We start from the raw sequence: 24395 nt of genomic DNA on the forward strand, positions 1-24395 counted from the left end.
CGGCCGCCTCGGTGCGCCGGAGCCCCGGGCCCGCGCTGGCGCGCCTGGAGGGCCGCGAGTTCGAGTTCCTCATGCGGCAGCCCAGCGTCACCATCGGCCGCAACTCGTCGCAGGGCTCGGTGGACCTGAGCATGGGCCTGTCGAGCTTCATCTCGCGGCGCCACCTGCAACTCAGCTTCCAGGAGCCGCACTTCTACCTGCGCTGCCTCGGCAAGAACGGCGTCTTCGTGGACGGGGCCTTCCAGCGGCGCGGCGCGCCCGCCCTGCAGCTCCCCAAACAGTGAGTGTCGCGGCCACCCGGCCCCAGCCCAGCCCGGGCCCTAGGGACAGCCCCATTCCAGCCTGGACACCGGTGCCACCCCCAGCCCCCGCCCGGCCTGGGCCCCAGGGTCAGCCCCATCCCCTGCCCTGGACACCAGGGACAGCAGCGACCCCCCCACACAGCCGGTGCTCAGGGCAGCCATCCCCCCCCCCACCTCCGGCCCTGCCCAGGGTGGGGAACGCCCACTCCCTCAACCCAGTTCTCCGCACCACCTGGGCACCGGGTCCCACTGACTCCCCCAGTCCAGCCTGGGCCGTGATGACCGCCCTTGCCCCTCCCCCGCCTCCCAGCACCGGGGTCCTCTGTCCTGGCCAGGACCTGGGGTCGTCCGCCCCACCCCATCCCCACTCTGGACAAGGGTTGTTGGCCAGTAGTGTTGTTCAGAGAGACACGGGGCCCCCCCAGCGCTAGTCATCTCGCAGACCTGAGCCATTCAGTGGGGGCCAGGTCTTAAGGACAGTTGGAGAGGAGCAGGTCAAGAAGGACCCCCCCCCCTCCCGAGGGCCCTGAAGACCCCTGGGAGGGATTGGGACAGTTAGGATTCACCTGGGTAGAAGGGTTATAAGAGGGGCGCCCAGGTAGCCCAGGGGTGGAGGGCTGGATGCTCCAGCTTCTTTGGTAGCTTGCTGTGTACTCCTTCCTCACTCCCTTTCCTTTCTTCCTGTTCCCACAGCTCTTTTGCTCCCCTCTCTCCTGTCCCAGAGATTCCTGCTTTCTCAGGATCTGTTGATCAGGAGAAAGCCTATTTAATTACTCATTTCCTCTTTAGGCACTTTCTTTTTCTATTCAGTAATTGCTTTTAACTCCTCACTGGTGTTTATATTTCTCCAGTGTGCTTTGCCTTCCTAGTTGTTTGACTGTGTAATTACTCCCTCTTTTATAAGTGCCCTGAGTCCAGGGAAATTTTGCTGGGGTAATTCCCAGGGCCCATCGTTTGTTTCTATAAACTTCTCTCCCATCTAGGGTCTTAGCATGTTTGATTGTAAATTTTGTGTTGAAAAAATTTTAAGCACAACATCAATAATGACTCATTCCTACATAGGGTGTGAGTGCCAGAGTATACCTTTATTTTCCAAACATAAAAGGTCTCTGCAGATAACAAAGTTGTGTCCCATCCGTGGTTCTTCTCTGTTCTATCTTTTACATAACCCCCATTTTCACCATCCTAGGTAAGAGTGATTTTCTGACCAATCACTTCTCTGTGAGAAAGTGACAGGTAAATAGCTCCTTCCCCTCCCTGCCCTGTGGCTCTCAGGGACCTGTTCTGTTCACACACCTTTATATGGTTCAGGTTCTAAGTGCTTCCATTAGCATCTTGTTTTCAGAGAAGAGGGCCTAGCTGATTGGATCTGGGCTGGGACTTTCACACTAGTATTTTCTCTGGGCTCAAGGGGAAGAGCTATTAGTCTTCAGAATTCTCTAGTCATCTGCTGAATTGGCCTGTCCCAGCTCTGTGATGTATAGTGTGGCTGTTCATCTGGTTGTAGATTGATGCTCCAAAGAACTCGCCTTCTGGTGGGTGATTCCTGGTGCACTGCATAGACATTTGCACTTACTCTGGGCGGTGCCTCGCACCACTGTGATGTTTGTCTCTGACTTAACTGCACCTCCGAGCAATATTCATGTGGCAAGAATGTAAATTTTACAAGAACAGATGTGCAGAAGGAGACACATTTAGTGGATGTAGGCATCGGCCTCCCTAGTGGAAGGTTGTAGGCCTCAGAAGACTGTCAGAGACTGTTGACAACTATGTGGCGGTTTGATGTTCTTTTTTATTTTACACCGCTTCAGTTTTGGTTTTTAAATTTTTATTGCTATAGCAGTGGTCTATAGGTAACATTATATAGGTTTCAGGTGTACCGCGTTAATATACAGCATTTGTATAACTACATTGTGATCAACCATCCGCCTCTTAAAATTGACCTCTTCAAGGGATTTGTCTCCTCTCTCCCTTCCTCTCTCCCCTGTAATTCCATTTTATTCTCAATCTAAGTTTGTTTTTGTTTTGTTTGTTCACTTGTTTCTTTATCTTTCACATCAATGAAATCCTACTTCCTCTATCTGACACCTCATTTAGCATAATACCCTCTAGGACTGTCCCTGTGCAAATTTTCCAGAGTCTCTTCATTTATTTTCACAGCTGAGTGTAGTCCTTGTGTGTGTGTACCACATCTTTAGCCAGTCAGCTGTCAGTGGGCACTTAGTTTGTTTCCTGTCCTGGTTCTTGTGAGTGGTGCTACAGAAAACATAGGGATGCAGGTGCCCCTTTGAATTCATGTTTTTGTGTTTTTGGGTAAATAACCAGTGATGTGATAGCTGGAGAAGATATTTGTAAGTCATTTATTCCAACAAGGGGCTAATATCCAAAATATATCAAGAACTCATGTAACTATTTTAGAAAACTTAGACCTAGATTGTCGCAGATATAAACTATAAACTTTTTAGAGTTAGATCAAGATTCTTTAGCCTATCACATTCAAATTTTTCAAGAAGTTTTAATGGATTCAGGGCAAGGAAATTGAATATGTATAATTTTTCATTCCAAAATGAGAAATTCATTACTGACGCTAAAAAAACTGTAGTAATTAAAATGTCTGTTTCCTCTCTGACTTTGGAGCACAGTTTTGCCATTAACTTTAGAAGTAAAGAATTTCTTTAGCATAAATTAAAATGTTTGTCTCTGTATTGGAATTTTGTGAAGCCGGATGTGTTTGCATTTAGTGTGCTCCAGCCACATGAGACTTGGAGCTGTTTTTGCATTGTGTGGTCCACACACCCCTCCGGACACACTTGCGCTCCCAGGAACAGCTGCCACTGTGCCAGCCCCCTTTCCCACTCCAGACGGCTTGTAGTTAGGAGGGATATCAGAAGGTGCCCCAGTTTGTTATTCGAAATAATTTTTCCAAATCTTAAATATTTGTACTTACTGCTAGGGAAAAATTCTTTGTGCTAGGTACAACTTAGTGCTGAGTGGGTGCAGTGCCATGTCTGGCGGTGCTCAGCCCTAATGGGGTCCCAGCCTCAGGGAATCCAGGCTTCCTTGTCCGTACCCGTGGTGACCCATGTCTGGGCTCCAGTGTATCTTCTAGCACATCAGCTGTGGGCTGGGGCCCAGGGCTTTACCTTTAGTAGGAGAGACAGCCTCCTGGCTGGCAGGAGATGTGCACACTCAAGTGTTTGTCATAGGAACAAACTCATGACTACGTGAATTTGCAGCTTCCTTGAGGAAAAGCAGTGTCACTGATTGAGCTTGCTCCTGTGAAGTAACCGTGTGCGCAGCACATGGGCAGCCCTGTGGTCGGAAGGGTGGGCGTGGTATGTCTGTGTGACTAGTTCTTTATGCTGTCGAGTTTGGAACTTGAATTAGATGTGTGTGAACTAAAAACAAACCGACAAAACCCATGCATAGGCCCTTAGTTCATCTTCTGTCTTTTTTGCAAATTCCTTTGCTAGCACTTTTGTAATGAACATGGAGTCCTTGAATAATCACAGCAAAAACAAGACTTCTGTTTGTGATAGCTTTTGTGATTGGTAAGATGTATGGGATTGTTTTTCCTTTTTGCATCCCTGTGTTTTCCAAGTTTTCTGCGATGAGCATGGCTCTTTATTCTTTTCTTTTTTTTTTTTTAAGATTCATTTATGCATACAGAACTGCATACAAGCCAGAGTTGCAGGGCTGGTGAGAGGATTCACCAGAGATAGAGTGGGGAGCAGAACAGGCTGACTGATGAAGTACAGTACTGAGGGGAGCAGCGGGTGAGACAGGAGAGGTCTGCCGCGCCATGTGGGTCACCTCCAGAGCCTGAGGTTGAACTCAAACTGAAGCCGCTGCAGCCAGCTTGCATTGCTGCTTCCAAACCCATTGCGCCATCGGGGAAGGCCTCTTTTCTTTTTTTTTTAAACACAGAAAATTTCAAACATAAAGAGTAGTGAACTTTCATGTTCCTGTCAGCCAGGGTCAATAGCTATGTTATGGCCAAGCTTGTTTTATCTTCATATCAGGTAATCTTCTCCCTCCCCCATTTACTTTAAAAGCGAGTCACAAATGTCTTACCATTCAGTCTGTCAATATTTTAATAAAAGGTAAAGACTCTTAAAAAAAAAAAACTAACCACAGCGTCATTATCATACCTAAAAATTTAATAATAATTTCTTGCTATCTTTAAATACCCAGCCAGTGTGTGGATTTCCCTTATTGTCTCATGATTTTTTCCCCTCTTCTTAGGGTATACTTCTTTGAATCAGGAACCCTGTCAGGTGCAGACATGCCACCGGCATATGTCTCCCGGTGTCTCTGATTTCTGTGGACGCCAGCCCACTCCTTTCTCGTGCTGAGAGAGCAGGACCCTGTTCTGTGTGGTTTCCCAGCCTCATCTTACAGCTTGCTTCCCCAAGTGCTCCCTTTGCTCGGCCTCTGTCCTCTGCCACTCCTGGGAATTGGTTGTTGGACCCAGAGCTTTGACCAGACTTGAGTTTGATGGTTTGTTGTTGTTGTTGACCAGAACTGCCTGATGGAGGGGGGAAGGTACGGGGAACAGTCAGGAAGCAGAGATGTCTCTCAGCAGTGTTTGATGGTCACTGCTTGGGTGCCTTACTTTATCACCCCCTGGGCTGATGTTCACTTGGGCTGCCAGTGCTATGTGTCACAGTGCTGACTGCTCTCCCCTCTAGAAGACACACTGTGAACGGTAAACAAAACAGGTGCCAACTTCTATACGTGGACCCTGTCACCACCAAAGCATTGTATTGCATTGGTAGTTGTTTGACGTCTTGTGATGTCATACGAAAACAGTTTCTCATTGCTATTCTAAATGAAGATCGAAGAACATTGAACTAGTTACTAGCTATCATACAAGTAGTTAGCAATTGAAATTTATTGGAAAATCTCTCACTTGGTGAAGAGACTATTTGCTGAATGCCAGCGCCCTGGCAGTCACTGTGTTCCGTCTCTCTGCGCCTCCCCTAATCCCCAGGGAGCTTTAGGGGCTTTACCTGACCCAGAGCCTTGGTAGGGGGGCATTGGCCCAGAGTGGACCTGTGTACTGATCCAGGTCTGTACTAGGCCAGGGTTGGGTGTTTCCTGTGGGGGCTAGATGTGACCCCAAGCTGGCACTGGCTCCGTCTCCAGGTGCACAGGCACACTGACTGGGGTGGGGGTGGGAGTGGTGAAGCCCCGGCAGGCTGTGGATGTGTGTGGAGCCAGAGCACTGTGGAGAACCATAGGAGACATGGTCACTTGGCTCCGATTCATGGAGACCCGGACCGGTGACTGAGGCTGCAGGGGAAGAGATTTGGCAAAAAGGTCATCTGAAAGAAGAGGTGATCCAATTTGGTGGCTTTTGGGATAAAAGAGACAGTTTGAATCAGGAAGCTGGAGAAATGATAGCTGCCACATTAATGAAGCTGGGGTTTTAGTGGGAGAAAATTTTTGTGCAAGGAAGTGGGGCAGTTCTTTTAATACAGTGCTTTATTCTGTTTTTCTTGCTAGTTGGCAATCACTGTGTATCATATATATTTGTTAGAAGTTAAGACTGTCATCTTGCTAAAAAACTTAATTTAAAAAGGTATATAGGAGTATAGCAAATTGGAAACTGGTAATTGACTCAATAAAAGGATGTGTCTTTTCGTAGTTTATGTTGAGTTTTTTTGTAATATTTTAAATGTCAGTCCACAAGAAGGATGTTACTTATCATGTTTGTATGTTGAATTGAATTTACAATAAATTTATGAAAGTATCACTATTGAGGGAAAAGATTGTAGGTGCTAAACGTATCTTATGTAGGGTTTTAATGGTGTTCATAGTACTTTTGAAAAAGACAGCTATGCTTAAAATTATATGCTGAAATGAAAGAAAGCATTTGATTTGGAGATATAGTAATTTACTATTTGCTGTTTTTGCATCTTGTGAATGTCAGGGAATAAACTTGCTAAATTAATGACAACTCGAATTACAGCAATGCCTCATTTCCATAATTACCCTACATTTAAAGTGTTTCATATTAAAATGAGAAGATTATATAAAACACTTTTACTTTGATTTCCTGGAATAGGCCCTTGCATTGTGACTTGTTAGGAGATTCCTAGTTAATTTTCACTGCTACTACACTTCCACCAGTTTCTAGCTTTCTGGTAAAAGTGTTCCTGGTTGTTAAAAAGAAAGAAAAATGGTACCTGTGTGTGAGGGTATTTCGTGAAGGGAAGGCAGCCAGATTGCGCCCTGAGAGCAGTGTGTCCTTGCTGGTTTTGGGGGGACTTGTTGGGGCTGTCCCCAAGCAGAATTTGTTCCATCAGCTTCTAGAGTATTGAGTGTGGTTTCCTTGGATACTCTGGAGACAAGTTAGAGAGGGTTTCACTTTACGCATAACAGTTCCCCTGTAAGTGGTATACTGCTTGCAAATGTGTGGCTTATCTCACTTAAGATAACTTCCAATAGCTACAGAGAACGCAGATGGATATTTTATACATGATTTGATTGAGAAGAAACTTTTTTACCCTCAGTCATCTGTAACATGTTTAGCCATTTGTTTCCTCAGGGAACCTCCTCCTTTCTTCCTGTCTGTGGGCTGAACTCTGACCTCATGGCAGCTCAGCTCAAAGGGCCCCTCTTCTTTAGCCAAGGTCCCAGTGTCTAAAGATCTTCCCCAACTTGCTACCCTCCACTTCTAGTTCGAGGTTCTTTTCTACTCTGTGCTTTGGGCAACCCAATTACCTTGTTTTTCTAGCAGTTCTCAAATTTGGAGGTCCTAGGACTCTTTTATACCCTAATTGGAGACCCCAAAGAGCTTCTGTTTTTGTGGAGTATCTGTTACCACTGTCGGAAATAGAACTGAATTTAAAAAATAATAATAATAATTAAAATAGCAATACTAAGCTTGTTTAAAAAACAGCTCTTAATGAAAACTATTTTACAAAACAAAATAATTTAGAATGGGGGTAGATTTTTTTTTTGTATGAAAGTCTTTCAGTGTCTGATTTATGAGAAGACAACTGAAATCTGAGTTTAGACTACTAAGATACTTTGTGTTGCTTAACTGTGTGAAGAAAATCTAGCCTCGCCCAATCCTATGGCTGGAGAAGGCACTGTTTCAATAAACAGCTTTTCAGACCACTGTAGATGGTAGCCTTTGAAACCTCATCAAAAATAAACAGTATTTTCTTAAAGGTTATTGCAGCCTAGAATCTGAAACTTCATCACTGGATTTTTTCATACAGTTAGTTACATCGAAATACAATGTTCTTTCTTGTGTTTTGAGTAAATCTTTTACCCATGCTTGGCTTTGTTCCTTCATGCATTGGTGGTTGGGAAAATGTTTGAGTCATGCAGATACCAGTGCATCTTATTATACAAAGAAAAGTATATTTACCCTTATGTTCAGCTGGTATTTAAATTTGGTCCCCTTCAGCCCAACACATCATGCTTTTAAAAAAAAAAAAAAAAAAAAAGCTCAAAATCTTTTAAAGGATAAGGCTTTTTATTGTAGTTTTTTAAAATCTGCTTTAAAAGTTGAATGTATTTTTATGGGAATGAAAAAATCATAATTTAAACAGTTGCCTTGATTACTATCTTGTGACATACTTTGGCTACATTTAGTATATTTTGTATATTCTATTATTAATTATTACAGATGGCACAAAACAGCTTGTCAGGTACTTGTTATTTTCCCATAACCAAGCAGATGGGCCTTTTCCCTTTCCTAACTGGTTCTCACATAACGCCTGTTTTTCCCCTTCAGCCACAGGTGCAGGGCCACCAGAAGAAAGAGTAGGGGGACAGACTTGAAAAAGGGTGTTGCGCTGACAATTCCAGAAATGACAATGACATGGTTCATCTGCATGGAAATATACACCTTTCTAAGCAAACTCTAAAGAACAGTGCCATTTGGTTAAACATAACCAGTCTTTCTCTCCTCCCCAGTCTGATAGTTTCCACTCTTCTTTCCCTCTTCTTAGTAAACCTATGCTATATAAAAGATAAAACGAATATGTCTAGAACTATGGTGGCGGGTGCAGTGTGGTGTATGCACATATTGAAGCTGTTCTCCTGAAAACATGTGGAGTGTTGTAAACCAGTGTTAATCAGTAACATGTTATTTTAAAAAAACTAATCTGTCTACAAACAGCCTTGCTTTTTGTGCTTTGTACCACAAAAACAAAAAAGTGCTTACTGTTTTTCCGAATGGACCATTCTGACATCAGGATATCTTCCTGCTCTCTCACTGTGAGGTTGCCCAACTTCACAGATATACTCTGGTTTGGGGAGGCAGCAAATACGATACAGAAATTAGTTTCATAGCTTTCAGTTGGAATTTTGTGCCAAATCTCTGTGTAGACAAATGTGTCTTTGCGGTGGGATCCATCAGAGCAGTTGCATAGTGAGTCGGAGAGTCACTGGCTCCCACCATGCTCAGCAGAGCCATGCAGCGCTGTTGCAGGGCTGTCCAGAGACTTCCCAGAAGTACTCCCTCCTGACTCGAGATTTGGGTATAGTTTACTGATGCAATGAAGGAGCCTCCTGTATGTTACTGGGAAGCTGTGGCTAGAAATACTGTAGGTGAAAAATAACTCGTAAACTTAGTAACTCTTTGGAGCTGATACAGAAAGAATGTTAAAATGAAATCTGATGATACTAATCACAGAAAGAGTAGGTAGGAGGCCATGAAGTGGTATAAAAAGGAAAGTTACACAGTAAAAGTTTGTATCCCTCCACTTCTCCCCTTGGGGACATAAATATCCAGTCTGCTTGGCAGGTATGTCCCTGAAGCTGGGAACAGTGACTCACCACAACCTGATGAAAACATCTTCCCAACTCTGGTTCCATTCCACATTAATCAGGCGCATTTGTGGTCTTAATTTGACTTCTAACCCACAGAAAGACTCAACTGAATATTCAACTTTCTTAGCAGTTATATTTTCTTGTAAATTGTGGTGTAAATAGTCTGTCTAGGCCTGACCCTTTGGGTTAACCAACCAGGGATTCCCCTGGAGAATCTAGAACTTTAATTGCCATGTGAGGGCCTGCCCCTGGCATCTTTGATGAGGCTGCAGGTCTGGGTGTGGCCGCCCCCTCACTTCCCCGTTCTTCCCCCCCCCACCCCCACCCCTGAGGCACAGTCATGTTTTGGCACTGTGCTTCCAGGTAAAAAGTCTAGGATGGTCTGGTCTAATCTGTGGGACCCAGGCGGCCCCAGGCAGACCCATTCAATAAAACTGCTGTGGTTTTAAGTCTGAGGTGAGGACCCTGCTAGCCAATCCCCTCCTTAGCAACTTTTCTAGAAACATCTCATTGTTGAATAGGTTGGTGACTCTTCATTTCTGCCATTCTGGACACCAGGTGAGGATGGAAGGCTTCCACTTTCCCTTTTATTACCATAGCTTGAAGCCAGAGCAAAACAAGTGAAGGGATCTGAGAGCTGGATCCTGGGTAGGATAAAGAGAAGAGATAGATTTGTTGGGGGTAGGATAAAGAGGAGAGATAGGATTTGTTGGTTTGGGGGGAATTAAAGAACTATGCTAGCCATGGGCTCACTGTGCATATGGGTTATTGGTGGATTGCATGTTAGTCTTTTTCCTCTGTATTATCATCTTAGATACAGCCTTATAGATTTTAAATTCCTATGGTTTATGTGTAAACCTAGCTCCTTACTTTGCTTCAAATCTATATGGATTTTTAAAATTCCTTTGTGAATAAATTGTGTGTTGCCTGTCCCAGTCTGCTGTTGGCATGGGCACCATCATGCCAAGTGGCTCTTCAGTGAGTTTTTGTAGTATCTGGGCTTATAACTCATAGGACTTAGTGTGGCTGGTCATTATGTGGTGTGAACTTTGATTTGAGTCTGTCCCTGCCAGGAAGCTGTAAGTGCCACGGGGGTGGGGCTGATTGCTCTGTGCAGTGAGGTGTGTTTCCCAGGCCCATTAGCTTGGTGCTTTACATTAAACACTAAACACCTATTGAGAGAGAACATTCTTACTTCTATCTATAATCTCTGTAACCTGCTGACTTCCCTAATAGGTAGTTTCCAACGTCTTGCCTGTGGAAACACCAGACTATTTCCATTGTTTCTGATGAGTAGTCAGAAAACATCTTCAGTGGCCATCAGAGACTCAGGCCGGCACTGTCTGTTATCCCGGGTGGTGTGGGCTCCTGGGCCATAGTGGTGTCTGTATCAGACCCGAAGGAGGGTCTTGTGGGGCAGAGTTGATGGGCAGGTCCAGCTCACATCTGCTCACACCATGTGACCAGAGCTCAGTGCAGGGTCACTGCAGAGACATCCATGCTCCCAGGGAAGAGGAAGTGCTGCGATGGCCTGCACAGCTCCTGTGCCACTTGTCGGGTGTCCCACTTCCCACTGCCATCCCTGGTGCATGCAGCACAGGGCCAAGTGCGGCTTTCTTTGACCTTCTTTTTAGTTTCTTTATCTAGAATGACCCCAAAGCCTCTTTGTCTTTATTGACTTTGACATTTTTAAAGAAAACAGGACAGTTATTTAACAGATGTTGTTCAGTGTAGATTTGCCTGGTTAGACAAAGGCTTGACTAGATTTGCCCTGAGCATCTTTGGCCGAAGGGCAGCAGGCAGCCGTTCTCGTGGCATGGTGGAGGCACGTGGTATCCCAGGAGTAGGCGCGGCTGGCTTTACTTCAGGTGTCATCTGGCTTCTCCGCCAAAGAGTAACTGTATTTCCTTTTGTAATTAGTAAGTGATTTTTAAGATTGCTACTGAAATAAAATATTAACTCCACAGTAATGTTTATGATTTCTTGTTACAGTTTTTAAGCTCACTTTTTGCTTCTGTTTTGGTCGGTCTTTACCAGCAAATAATGGTTATTTTGCCTGTTCCACTGTTTTCTGTACCCTTTTTTGTTGTCACATCAATTAGAAGCTCCGAATAACAGAATAAATACCATGATAATGGGCTCTTTTCTTGTTTTTAGAGTAAATACAGCTTGGTGCTTCAGCCTGCCTAAGGCTGCCTTTTCGTACCTTTTTGTGTAAGACCCAAACGCAGCAGCACCTCCTTCCCCCATGTCTCTCTTGCTGTTTTGTTACTGTAGTGGTTCGGAAATGCCCTCTGAGTTTTGGGGGACAGGATTGTGTTTTTTCTCTGTGACTCCAGTATCAGGTATGTTTTTCACATAGCTAGCACCTCATAAATGATTGTAAGTACGATGAATAAACAGACCAATAGGAGTGGTCTGAACGCAGAGCCTTTGGCCAAGGAAGTGTTTGGCTTGGCACTGCCCTGGCTGGGAGCAGTTGGGTGGCCATGTCACCTGACCTCAAACTCCTATTTTCTCACCTGTGAAATGGATTCCTCCCCCCCCCTCCCCCCAGCAATTGTAAGAACTCAAGTGTGTTAAAAGGGTCGCCGCAGCCTGGCACACTAACGTGCCCACCACATGCCCACCTCAATGTCCTTGTGCTGTGTTCCTGGCTGGGGGACTATTTGCTCTGCAGCATGTGCATGCCAGAAGTGAGTTCTGACTCACTTAGGGAAACTGCTGCAGGGCCTCACACCAATCCCATGTTGCCTACCACAGACAGGTTTCTAAGCGTCCTCACACTGTGGAGAGTGAGTTGCTAGAAACCCGTCTAAGCTAGCGTGATGAGAACAGATTAGTAGGGCTTTGTGTTTCTTTGATCTGCTTGGCTAAGAATGGCAGCACAAAGTACAGGGGGTTTGCAAAGACGAACTCAGGTTTTACCTGGAGTCACTTTGAATGACCTTTGTAGGCTGCACCAACCAGTGACAGCTTAAGCAGGACTTGAAGAGATGGTGAGACGGGCATCAACCTCGCAGCAGCCTCACACACGGCCAGTTCCATCCCCACAGTGCGTGACTAGCTGTAGTCAGAACGTAGGGCATTTTGCAGTGGAAAAGTTAGACTTGGAGATGGAAGCAGAGAACTGATGAAATGATTCATATCTATTTTAAGGATTTTTTCTTTAATGCAGAAAAGTACAAAGGGTGGTTTAACAAGCACCATGTACCCAGAACTGATACTTGCTCACGTTCTGTCTGATTTTAAGCCTTTTTTAAAATAAGAGAAGTGGCACATTACAAAGGCTGCTGAGGGCTCCTGGGATCCCCTTCCCACCCGATTTCTCTTCCTTCTCCAAAGGCAACACACTTAGGAATGTAACTCTAGTCCCTTCTCATACTTTCCATGCACACAGATGTCTAAGAATAATACATTGCTAAGTCTGAAGGTTAAGGGTAATTTTCATAAATGGTGTTATACAGTCTTTTCATCATAGTATGTATATTTTCTACTTCTCCAAAAAGATTGATTCATAGGTGATTGTATCTGATACAAATAACTGTGTCTTCATAGTGCTGACATTTAGATGACAGTCCCTTCGCTCTGTGGCCATGTTCCTGACCCTTCCCTCGCAGCTCTAACCTGAGTACCTGTCAGGGCCGGGATTGGCCTTGTTGATGCCACCCCTCTGTGCTTGTGCCACCCAGGCAGGAGCTCTCTCTGGGTCACAGATTGAGCACCCCACTGCCCTAGCCTCATCTGGTCCTGTTCTATCATCCCACTTCTCCTGAGCCTGTATTAGGTGGCCCGTGGATATTTCTGTGCTGGAACTGAATAGCATCAGAAAAATCACCCTTGGCTTTCCCTGCCCACACTCTAGCATCCAGTTGATTACTAGGACCTTTGCTTTTACTTCCCTTGGCAAGGGAGCACTTGCTCTTCTTGGTGCTGTCTGGAGATGGAGGCAGGAGAGTGACACCATGGTCACAAAGCACATGCATGCACTCTGGTGCTGGGGAGAGTCCAGAGTGTAGTGGAGAAATCATAAGGCTTTGAGGACAGGTGAATAGAATGGCCCCTCTGGGGAAAGTGACATTTTAATCAGCGTCTGCATTATGGGCACGAGGTGGTGACAAGAACCCTCCAGAGCGGAGGCTGACAGTCTTGTGGTGCAGCTCTGGCTCTATAGGGAAGGAAGGTTCTCCAGGACCAGGAGCAGACATTGAGGGAGGGGACAGAGTCAGGCTTGCCCTGAGGAGGTCCAGAGTAGGGGTGGGGGGAGGGCTGGCTCTGAGGGCAGGGGAAAGCTGAGGTCCTCCGCAGGCTAGAATCCTTACCTCACAGATTGTTCCGGTCTTTCTGGCCTCCTTGTGTAGGAGGGAAGTAAATATGCATAAAATCAGAGCCCAAGAGACTCGAGTGGATTTTATTCACTGAGTCAGATAGAGCATCATGAAGAATTGTTTCATTCTGGCAAAACTGAAAGCTTTGATATTAAAACCACATTATCTGGGGGAAGTCTCACACAGGGGACAGATTGCTGCTTGGACAGCTGGACTGCGGCGTAGAGCGCTGGGGAGCTGCACCGAGCACCAGAGGAAGCGCGGCCCAGCCTGTGAGCCAGCCCCACTGTGACTTCATTTGGAAAGGGCAGAAAGTAGCAGAAAGATCGAATACTGCAATTGTTACAGATGCAGAAATCCACACCGAGGGGACATGTGTGTGCTGGTTTTTTTCTTTGGAAGAGTAGCTCTTCCAAATTTTTTTTTTTAATATATTTGGATAGCTATACATTGCTTAAATAACTTCGGATAACTCAGTCAGCTGGTGATGCAGCTTAAGATTCTACCCTCAGAGCCTTTGATCAGAACAGCTTCTTGTTGAGAGGAACACTTAACAGGTGAGTAAATGGTGCCATGTGTTAGAGATTGACAGGCTGAGATCCAGAGGACCGTGGAGTCTCCATCTAGGGCAGGAGGCCGGGCATCAGGCATCTGAGAAAGACTAGCATTGGGGACCGAAGCCTTTGGTTATCTTTGGCTCCCATTCTGCTCGTGTTTACTTCTATTTGCTGGACCTGTGATATGTAAAGAGCAACCAGAATGGTTCCCTGAGACTGTGCATATAGGGGGCCTGGGTCCTAGCAGGTGGTCCTCAGAGCAAAGGGAGCACCCCAGGCTGAACATTTCTGAGAATCAGGGTCTGGCTGCCATTTCCAGATAAAATTCAAAGACTTGATCTCCAGCTGCTAGGCCTCTTATGTGCCAGGAAGCTGTCACCCTCTACCAGAAATGACAAGCACCAGGCCACTGGCCAAGGATGACGGAGGCTATATAAGGGCAAGAGGGTATATGAAGGCCCCCGTGTGTGGGAGAGGAATGGCCTGTCCAGACCTGCTCCCAAAGGATAGCAGTTGTGAGGCATCTGAGGGTGGGCAAGACAAGGGCCAGCAGGTAGGGGAGTCAGCGCCAGCTCATCTGAGGAATGCACAGAATGTGTGGGAGGGGCCGCCCCCAGTGCCACCCAGTTGGGACCTCTGAGTGCTCCTTCAGGCTGTGCCCTGGGGGGGGGGGCTTTGATGTCCTCCCCCTCTCAAAGTTGTGCATGCACCCTGTGGCAGCTGCACCTCCTGAAGGGTTTCTAGTGCCCAGAGGCATCCAGTTCCTTCTCCAGGTCATTGATTGTCAAACTTGGTTCCAGTGAGCCCCCCATCTCCTGAAGTACTTCTGGAAGGGGGGGAGCTGCTGGGAAGAGGCAGGAGGGAGTGACTATTAGACGCTTCTCTTTCAGCTGTTTTGTATATTGGGCTTTGATGTAAGAGTTTCTCTCATGTTCACTTATTTTGTTTTATGAACTTTTATAAGCCCATTGAATTTAATTTTTCTAAAGTAGGTATTTTGTTTTGTTTTGATTTGTGACGGGGTGGGGGGTATCAGTGGTTTTAAGCAAGGGTGCAGTGCAGACTGATTCTGGAGAGATCATGGAGAAAATCTGTTTCTCAGTGATGCAGTGAGACGTGGGCAGTGTCTGACAGGAGAGGCTGGTGTCCTCAGTGTGCACCCCCTTCCCCAGCTGCCTCTCAGATGCTCTCCACAACTCTGCCATCCCCTCCTCTCAGGTCCAGGAACTATTTATCACCCATGTCACTTTCAGAACCTCCCCGCTCATCGCTTTAGTGTGTGTGTGGTATAATAGATGTAATGTGAAAGTCACCATTTTAACTTTTTCAGTAGCATTAAATATGCTTACTTATGTCAGCACCACCGCCCAAACTTTTCATCTTTGCAAACTGAGACTCTGTCCCTGTTAAACACAACTCCTCCCCAGCCATCCTCCCCAGCCCTTGGATGCTCTGTGCTACTCTTTCTCTGCGGGTGTGTGAGCTAGATCTTCCCTGCCCCTTTCGGTGTCTTCCATTTTCACACTGCTGCCAGCCTGAGCCTCCGCTTCCACTTAATTGCTGTGTTTATGGTGTGTGTATGTCCATCTCTCCCTGGGCCTCCAGGCCACCACTCCACACTGGCCATGCCACCCTCTCCCAGCATCGTGGCACCTGCTGCTTGCGCCTGGGGCACACATCCCCCTTTTTTTCCTGTAGTCACCCCCTTGTCACTTCTCAGGACTGTGTCAGGATTTCTCCTGACTGTGTCAGGAGCTCTCCAGGATTTCACGTAATTCACAATTTTTGTATGTGCTTTTGTCATGTATCTGTACATGGTCCACCACCCCCTTTCCTTCCCCAGTCTTGAAGGCCCTTGAGGCTCAGGACCATGCACAGACACATTTCTGCTGTCGGTTGTGTGGCAATGGACCTCTTTCATGCTGAGCTTGTGAGCAGACCATGTAGAGCGGGAAGAGGAGGCCCTGCCCACTCCACTGCTTTGTTGACCCTGGAGGTGAAGCCAGTGGGGGGAGTCTCAGAATCTGGTTAATTTCCATTTGAATGGTCACCACCAGGACAGATCCCTCCTTGGTGGCCTGGCATTTCTGTGGCCCTGGTTTCTCATCTGTATCTGTGCCAAGGCAATGTGTATCCCCTGCAGGTACCTTGAACCTCGACTATATTTGACTCATGTTTTGGGAATCATTAACTCTTCAATTATCTCTGATATATTGCTTAATGTTTAAGGGACTAAACCATAAATCTAGTGTTTGGGGATTTGGAGCACACACACACACACACACACACACACACACACAATAGTTTATTTTTGCATATTTTTGTGCATTTTTCCATCTCAGTTGCAGTCCTCTTGGGTTTCCCATCACCAAATCACCCATGTGCCATTGTTACAGGACACCTCAATGTGAATTGGGTTGCCTGTCTGTGGGTCTTCACCCACATGCTTACGATTCAATCGTATTATGGACACACTCAAAAAGGTTAGATAACGGATTTATTTATGAAAGGTAAGGGAATAACGCAGGGAAAGAGGGAGAGAAATACAAGTTAACTAGAATGTCCTACCAGTTCTGCTGACTTGGACACCACCGGCACACTGAAAACTGATTGAGCGCCAAAATGATCAGCCGCGGACCACCAGGCCAAAAACCACCCCCCAGAGACCACATGTCCAGTTTTATCCCAACCTGGCTGCTCAGCTCCGCCCTCACGTCCTGGCGTGCTTCTCCTTGGTACTGATGGGGTTTGGAGTTCCAGTATCTGGAGTGGGGGCGGAGTCCATGAAACCTGTACCTGTTACACCATCACCATAGCCCCGTTGGAGCACATATATTTTAACTTTGTCCGCTGTTTACATGGAACCTTGTCTCCATCTTTTTCAGGCTTCATTTTTTATGAAGAACCGTAATTTCATTTTTTGCTCAGTAAGAAACCAGGGAGATATGGCATATCTTTAGCAAAATTTCAGTCAATAACTTGAAAAGTGCAGATGATGATCATTAGTGTGACAGTTAACAACTCAGAAGCTTTATTTGGGAGCTTATTTTCTCAACCTGCACCCTCTGATTTTTTAGAAGTCAAATTTTTTCATTGTAGGAGCCAGTTGCAAAAAAAAAAGGTACACTTTCTCTTTTGTTAGTATAAACTTCAATAAAATAATAAATTTCAAAGTTTTTCCTGCTATATATGAATTCAAACTTACGGAAATTTTGGAAAATCTGGGAATGCGGAAAGAGAAAAGTCACTTAGGGCTCCCATCCCAACAGCGCCTGATGCCTTCCAGTGGGTCCTGGCTGCTTCCTTTAAAAAGGCCTAGTAAGCTGACACTGCCTGGGCCGCACGCTGCCCTTTCACAGCTGCAGGAGGTCCCAAATCCCTTAGGGAAGGGACTGCGAAGCGCCTTTTTTATGTTAATATATGTTTACACGAGTAGATTAGAGTCCCTTTGCCTCTCTGAATTAGGAGCTAGGAACTGTGCTTTGTGACTTTCCCTGCAGTTAAAGCTGAAACAGGGAGTGTTTGAGTCTCAGCACTCTGAAGCCACCCGCAGCCACAGCAGATGAGTTCAGTACCAGGGAGGTGACCCACATGGCGCAGCAGATCACTCCTGTCTTGCCCACTGCTCCCCTCAGCATTGTATTTCAATCAGTCCACCTGTCCTGTTCCCTACTCTGTCTCTGGTGAATCTTCTCACCCCCTCCCCCGACCTCTGGCCTGTACCCCAGTTCTTGTATGCATACATAAATAAATCTAAAAATAAAGCTGAGGGCCCTCCCTGGAGGCACAGCGGATTAAAGCATTAAAGCTCAGCAATAAGAAACTAAAGCCACTTCACTTCAGCATGAGTTCTATCCCCACCCCAGAGATGATTCACATGGCCCAGCAGACCTCTCCTGACTCGCCCGCTGCTCCTCTCAGTAGTGTATTTCATCGATGGGCCTGTTCTGCTCCCCAGTCTGTCTGGGTGAATCTTCTGACCACCTCTGTACTTCTGGCCTGTACCCCAGCTCTGTATGCATAAATAAATCTTTAAAAAATAAATAAAGCTGAAACAAAGCCAAGAGGGGATCACATCATCTTGCAAATGCCCACCAGGTGGGTGAACCCACTGATGGTCATAGTTGAGAGCCTCACTTGGCAGTGGCTCCGGGCCAGCTACAGCCAGACTCCTACATCAGACAGCAAATTAGATAATGCTCGTGGATCCAAAATGTATTTCTGACTCTTTATGAAATGCTTCCAGAGTGGAGGAGGGTAAGGGGCAAGGTGCTGGAGACTTGTGGACGTGGGGGTATGGGCGGGGCAGGGCGGGGTTCAGCCAGGGCTTCCTTTGCCTGAGTCTGGGTTCAGACCTCTCCCACCAGTGGTCTAATTGCCCCAGCCTCGCTCGTGCTGGTGCCAGGCCCTGGCGCTCCCCTGTGCACAGGCCCTCCTTCTGGGAGGACTTTCCACTATTGCTTGCTCTGTTTCTTCAGTGTCTACAAAAAATTTTATTGAAACTGAACAAGTAACACAAAAAGCTCATGAAAATGTTTTCATGGGGAAAATAGCTACTTTACACCTTAATTAAACTCCATTGCAGTTTCTTCATAAAAATGAATACCACGACCTAAAGGTTTCCTGTGTCTGTGTGTCTAACGAGCAATGTCATATTAGCCCAGGGAAAGTGCAGCCCCTGGGCCAGGGGACGAGGGCGGAGTCTTGGGAACTGGTGCCCTTTCCATCACACCGGTTTTTATCAGGCACACCAAAGCAGTGGAGACTGGTGCTCTGTGTGCACAAAGGAAAGGCTTGTCCTTGGAAATTTAGGACACAAGCTGGCGGTGCAGGGGAGGCGGGTGCTGGGAAAGGGTATCTGGCTCAGTTTGTATTTCAGCAAAAACTGTTCTGATGAATAGGCCATCAGGGATAAATTGATGGGACCAGAAAGCAATTTACATAACAATTAAACCAGTTTAGTATACCCTGTGCCTCAGCCAAAACTAGGCTTCTCCCTGGGCAGTTATTCAGTGTTATTAATCTGTTTTATGACCCACTTTCCCCAAATGGATAATTTCTTCTCCGTACTAAATGCACTCAGAGACTTGGGACTCTGCAGTCGCAAGGGTGGTTTTCAGAGCAGTGCGTGGAATTGCCCCTCTACTCCTGCATGGAACAGCTGCCTCCTTCCTCTTTCGGGTTTGTTCATCTCTGAGTGCCACGCAGCTACCTGGGGTCTGCCTGTTCTTCCACTGACAGTGAATTCTCTGCCTGTTTTCCCGGTTCTGAGGAATTACAGAGGAAGAACTGGCACCGCAGTGGCCGGTGAGGGGTTAACTGGAAGGCGGCCCTTCCTCTCCAGCCAGGCCGCTTAGCTTTCCAGGGTGTTAGGAATGCACTTTGAAGGGCGTGAGTCTTAAGCCAAATAAAGGCCTTTTCAAATTCTGCCTGGCGCTGCTGCTGCTGCTCTGCTGTGTTTTGTTTTGGGTTTTATCCAGGCTGGCATAGAGGTCCCTAAAATGAGACCCGTTGCTTTGTAAACATTGTCTGGTTGCCAGAGATGATCCTAGCTCCCTCAGGCAAACTGGATACACTTCCTGACTCTTTGATCCAGCTTCTCTCTTACCAGTGGCTGCTAATTTGGGGGAAAATTAACCTGAATGTAAGTTGGAGTAGATCTTGGGGAAAAGACCACTCCCTTTGGGAAAAGTTGAATAGGTTAAAATTTAACTTGACCTTAAATTATCCACAGTTATCTTCTCAGTTTAGTATAAAATTTTATGTGACAGAATGAGAACAAAGGTGACCCAGGCATAATAAGTTGGTGTAATGAAAATGTAGCAATTCGCCCCAAAATAGCATAAACTTTAACTTAAATGTGCTCTGAAAGAGCTTTCCCCTTGTATTTCTGTGGAGGAAGCAAGAACAGCTATCATCAGGGAACTGTGGAGGCGAGGCCTGTTCCTCTTGGAGAGTCTGGGGCCTTGGGATGGCAGTGAAATTCTGCTTCTAGAAAAGAGCCCAGTCGCAAACAATGACTCTTGTTATTGGCCAGATGCATACTGAACCCCTAGTCCCCGGGCCTCCCTCAAGTTCTTCATTGCTGTCTCCACCCCACTCAATTGCAGGGTCCCTGCTTCCGTTTTCCCAGGGAAAGCCCTTCTGTGACTCCTCACCATTATTATTTCCCTTTGGCAGCTCGGTCATGTTGCCACATGTGTGACCTTGACTAGGTCACAGACCTTGTCTGCTAGGAGAAGTCATCATTGATTTTTATGCTTCAGGGCCTGCACAGGGCCGGGTACAAGTACTTACTAATAGTTTGTCGGTGAATTAAAGGCTGAATAGCACACAGTGGACAAGCCGGCTCATCTCTGGCAGATCCGTGACCCAGTAAGCACTGGACTTCTTCCAGAATGCAGGCCCTGCTCCTCAACCTAGCCTGTGCCCTCCAGCACTTGGCACGCTGGTTTTGTGGCAGGCTTGTGTGGTCTACTAGACATCAGACAGGTAAAGTGTCAGAATTTAACATTGGTAAGACTGTCACCTATTTTTGCTATAATAAAGTAATTCATGTGATGAAACTTCTAAATCACATATTATGCTGTTGATTTAAGCACTGAGCAGTTCCACGGGGTAATCGGAATTCCTGATACCAAGTAGCTGGTGCTGTCTGTGCTCCTCTGGCCGCTCCGCTAAGGACTCTCACCTAGAAGATGGGGTGGAGCCAAGTCCTGTCCCCTGGGAGTGGGAGGGACCCACTCACTTCTGCACAGGGCGCTCAGCGAGGCCTAGCATGTGGGGTAGCTGTCAGTATTACTCTGAATAGAGAAGAGGGACAGGCAGAGTAAAGGGTTTTTAAAATTAGATTAAATGGTGTAAACTAACTCAGCAGCAGTTTTTACTGTAATTTAAAAAAATACAATAACAAATAGTTTCTTTGTGTTCTTATCAGTGGAAGATCAGGGCTTAAATAGAAATAGTCATTTCTGTTTTGACTTGGAAAAATGATTTATCAGCCTCCATTTCAAGCCTCAGTTTCCTCACCTGTGAAAGGTACAGATGTCCGTTTCTGTTTTTGGCTCATGGATGCCCTATAGAAAGTGCAAGAGCACATGCATTTCTTAAAAGCTGCATCCTTGACTGGTGTTTTTGTTTTGTTTTAAAAGAGCCATGCACATCAGCCTCAGCCAGGGTAGCATCAGTGTTTTTGATTGGCATTTGGACGAGGAGTATCGGGAGTTTAAGCAGAGGATTCTTTTATACTCACAACAAACACATCCCTGCGAACTTAGGGGAACTTCAGCTCCCAGGTTTGGGGCTCTGTTTCAGCTGCAACAAGATGGTGCTTCCTCACTTTGGAGAGTGGGTGGCCTTGGGGCAGGCTCAGCTGTGGGGGGTCTGGCCGAGGTAACTGTATAGTCGGGGCATGTTGGCTTCAGGTAGACAACTTCTCCTACCCCGAACCTTGCATCTTTCAAGTTTCCTTGTCTCACTTTATTGTTGTGTTCACTGTGCTCTTACTCTTACTACTTTTCCTATTTGTGTGGTTCTTCCTGGAGACACTGCCCTAGTCATTGGGGTAAGGGGTAACCAGATCATATAGCTCAGAAACTTCACAGCATTTCAGAGCTTTGAGGGGCAGGAAAGAAGATTCAGAGCAGCGGGCACTGAGAGCCTGACTGATGCATCGGTCACGCAGCAAAGCCAGTCCAGGCCTGCTTCTTCGGGCCTTTCCTCAACATGGCTTTCTGTACTGCACCCGGCTACTGCCTCATGCTGCCATGCCACAGCAGGGCTCGCAGGTTCAGTTTAGGAAACACGCATGCTGGCGTGTTTCTGGTGGGCACTACCAGAAGCACAGGGGCACAGCAAGGTTCTTCGTCAGGCAGCTCTGGAAACACAGACTTGAACGCTGAGTGCTCAGGGGTTTTATCTTGTGAGGTCTGACTGAGAGTGAGGGTGTGTGGTGAGTACACCAAGTGAGGGCACAGTGGCTCGGGCACAGAGAAAGAGTACTTAGTTGAGAGAGCCTCTCCCATGGTGCAGAAGGAACATCCTCAGGTCAGTGCACCCAGCCTGTGGAAGGAAACAGACAAAGGCCCTTTGAAAGCCTTGGCCAGAAATGGCGTACATACCACTCACACCCCGTGTGGGACATAGTCTCGGGGCACGCGATGTGACTGCACACTTGCTGGGAAGTGTTGCTCAGCTGTGCCCACACGGGAGGGCAGCAGGCAGGGACCACAGTACGAGCCAGGAGTGGGTGGGAGGTGGGGTACCTCGGAGAAAGGAAGGTGCAGGCCTCAGACATCTCGGCAGATGAAGAGGGCGGAAAGGTGCACTGGACGCTGGGGAGCTGCTGGAGGTTGTCAGAGCAGGTGGGGGATGCAATCAGCACTGCCTGTTAGGAGGCCGAAGCCGCCTGGGGGTGGATGATAGTGAGCTGGCCGTTTTCGAGAGAAGACCTAAAGCCTTAGACCGGTGGGCAATGCTAGTGAAGTGGGCTGTCTGTTGCCTCTTGTCGTGCTCTCTGGGTCAGTGCATCACAGGCTTGGCTGGTCTGGCCAGCCCACTGTTTCTACTCCTACCCCGTGAGGGGCGGTTATGGTGTTCACACACTTTACAAGGAGGCACCTGCTTTAGAGAGAAGATGGCCCTTCCGGAGTCACCCAGCTAAGTTCAGAGGCACAGGCAAGGTGCTGTGGATGCAGAGACCAAGCTGGCCCGGGGTGGAATCCAGTCTGGTTGGAGGTGAACTACGGTTGGTAATGGGCTGGACTTTTCCATTCGGTGGGCTAGCTGAACCCAACATCTGATACAGAACTCGAGGTACAGGGTGTCGAGACCAGAGCTGCGGCCAGCCGCAGACAGGAGGGATGCCAGGCATTGTAGGCCTCAGGAGACTACATGGTCAGTGTTTTTGAGGGGGTGATATGTGCTTACTTTCTCTGGTTCCTTAAGGAACATGGCAGTGAAACCCAGTAGGACATTTATTTGCCAGGTGGGCTTCCAGCACTGCTGTACCTGTACTGTGAGCGCAGAGCGTGGGGTTCTTGAGGTGAACCCCTTGGCAGCAGGCGCTGCCGCACACAGTCACTGCAGGCGGGAGCGCGCGTGCCGGCCGTGCAGCTGCGCTGCTGCGGTCGGTGGCTTGGAGTGACCCAAGCCGCGCATTGGCCTGCGCCTCTGAGGGATGCTTTGCCGGCCCCGTAAAGGTGATGGTTAACTCTGCAGCTTCTCGATCTGTTCCTGTAATCTTGAAAGTGGTCGCTCTGTGTTTGATGTCAGTGCACGCGTTTTCTCTTTCTTTGCAGAACTTGGCACTCCTGTCCTCTCCCTGATCACCTGCTACTCTCCGTGAGGGTAGTGTTTCGTTTTGTTTATCCTTCTGAGTGCATGTGAGCCCATTTATGATTAAACACTGCTCAAACAAGCAGGATGAGACTTATTGACACAAAGCAGGGTTGATGTGGATGGAGTGCTGGGGATTCGGGTGAATCATTTCTCTCTCTGTTCTATTTATTTCCATTTGACAAGAGATAAGAGATGACATTTATTTTTAAATTGTGCTCATAGCGCTGTGACTTCTGCAGAACTCCAAACAAGATTTCATTTTAAAATTATGGTAAGAGCCTCCCTGGTGGCACAGGGGTTAAAGTCTCAGTGCTATCAAGGTATTGGCAGCCACTGCAGCATGAGTTCCATCTCCAGCCAGGGACCCACATGGCGCAGCAGACCTCTCCTGTCTTGCCCACTGCTCCCCTCAGCAGTGTGTCTCAGTCCGTCTGCCTATTCTCCCCACTCTGTCTCTGGTGAATCCTCTTACCCCTGTACCTCTGGCCTATACCCCAGTTCTTGGATGCATAAATAAATAAAAATAAATCTTAAAAAAATAAAAGTTATGGTAAGAAAAGGATACTACTGGCCCATACCTCTGAGGGACAGGCTGCTAGGTCTTCTTGGTTGATAAACCTCACTTCTGTGCTCATGATCAGATCTTGGTTTAGGTCATTTATCCAAGTAAATTTGTGGCTTAAAAGAATTCTCTTGCTACCCTATGAATTTGCTAGTTACTTAAAACTTAAGTAGTCAACAGAGAAAGTTCATAACTGTTCATAGCCTCCAATGTAAGATTAAAGTTGTGAGCCAGGCCCTGGGCTTGGAGAAGGTCAGGGTGCTGCCCTGTGCCTCATGTACTAGGAAAGCTGACACGGAAGCAGAAAATCTAAGTCATCTCCTTGTGAGCGCTCAGGTGCACTTGTGCTGTGCCTCCCAGATTTTGTCACATTCACAGATAGAAGAAGGGTGAGGTCATCCCTTTACATGGGCCTTACTTTAGACCTTCACCTGCTGCTTTCTAAATGTGACCTGGGTCTAAAGGTTAGATCTAGTTCTTTTGCAGAGGGTTCTGAACACAGGGTGCTTTTCTC

The 24395-nt window shown here is 46.9% G+C and overlaps 1 protein-coding gene across 1 annotated transcript in view; it reads left to right on the forward strand.

The window, feature by feature from the left end:
- The first annotated feature begins 8 nt into the window (after positions 1-8).
- Positions 9-24395, forward strand: part of FOXK1 (forkhead box K1) — a 58300-nt gene continuing 33913 nt past the window's right edge. The window contains exon 1 of the mRNA XM_004691918.2: positions 9-280. Within this exon, the coding sequence (XP_004691975.1) occupies positions 72-280 (209 nt within the window). The 5' untranslated portion in view covers positions 9-71. The remainder of the gene's footprint in view (positions 281-24395) is intronic.

Source organism: Condylura cristata, unplaced genomic scaffold (assembly GCF_000260355.1).
Source record: "Condylura cristata isolate star-nosed mole 26May11 unplaced genomic scaffold, ConCri1.0 scaffold00032, whole genome shotgun sequence".
In the NCBI taxonomy this organism is placed as follows: domain Eukaryota; kingdom Metazoa; phylum Chordata; class Mammalia; order Eulipotyphla; family Talpidae; genus Condylura; species Condylura cristata.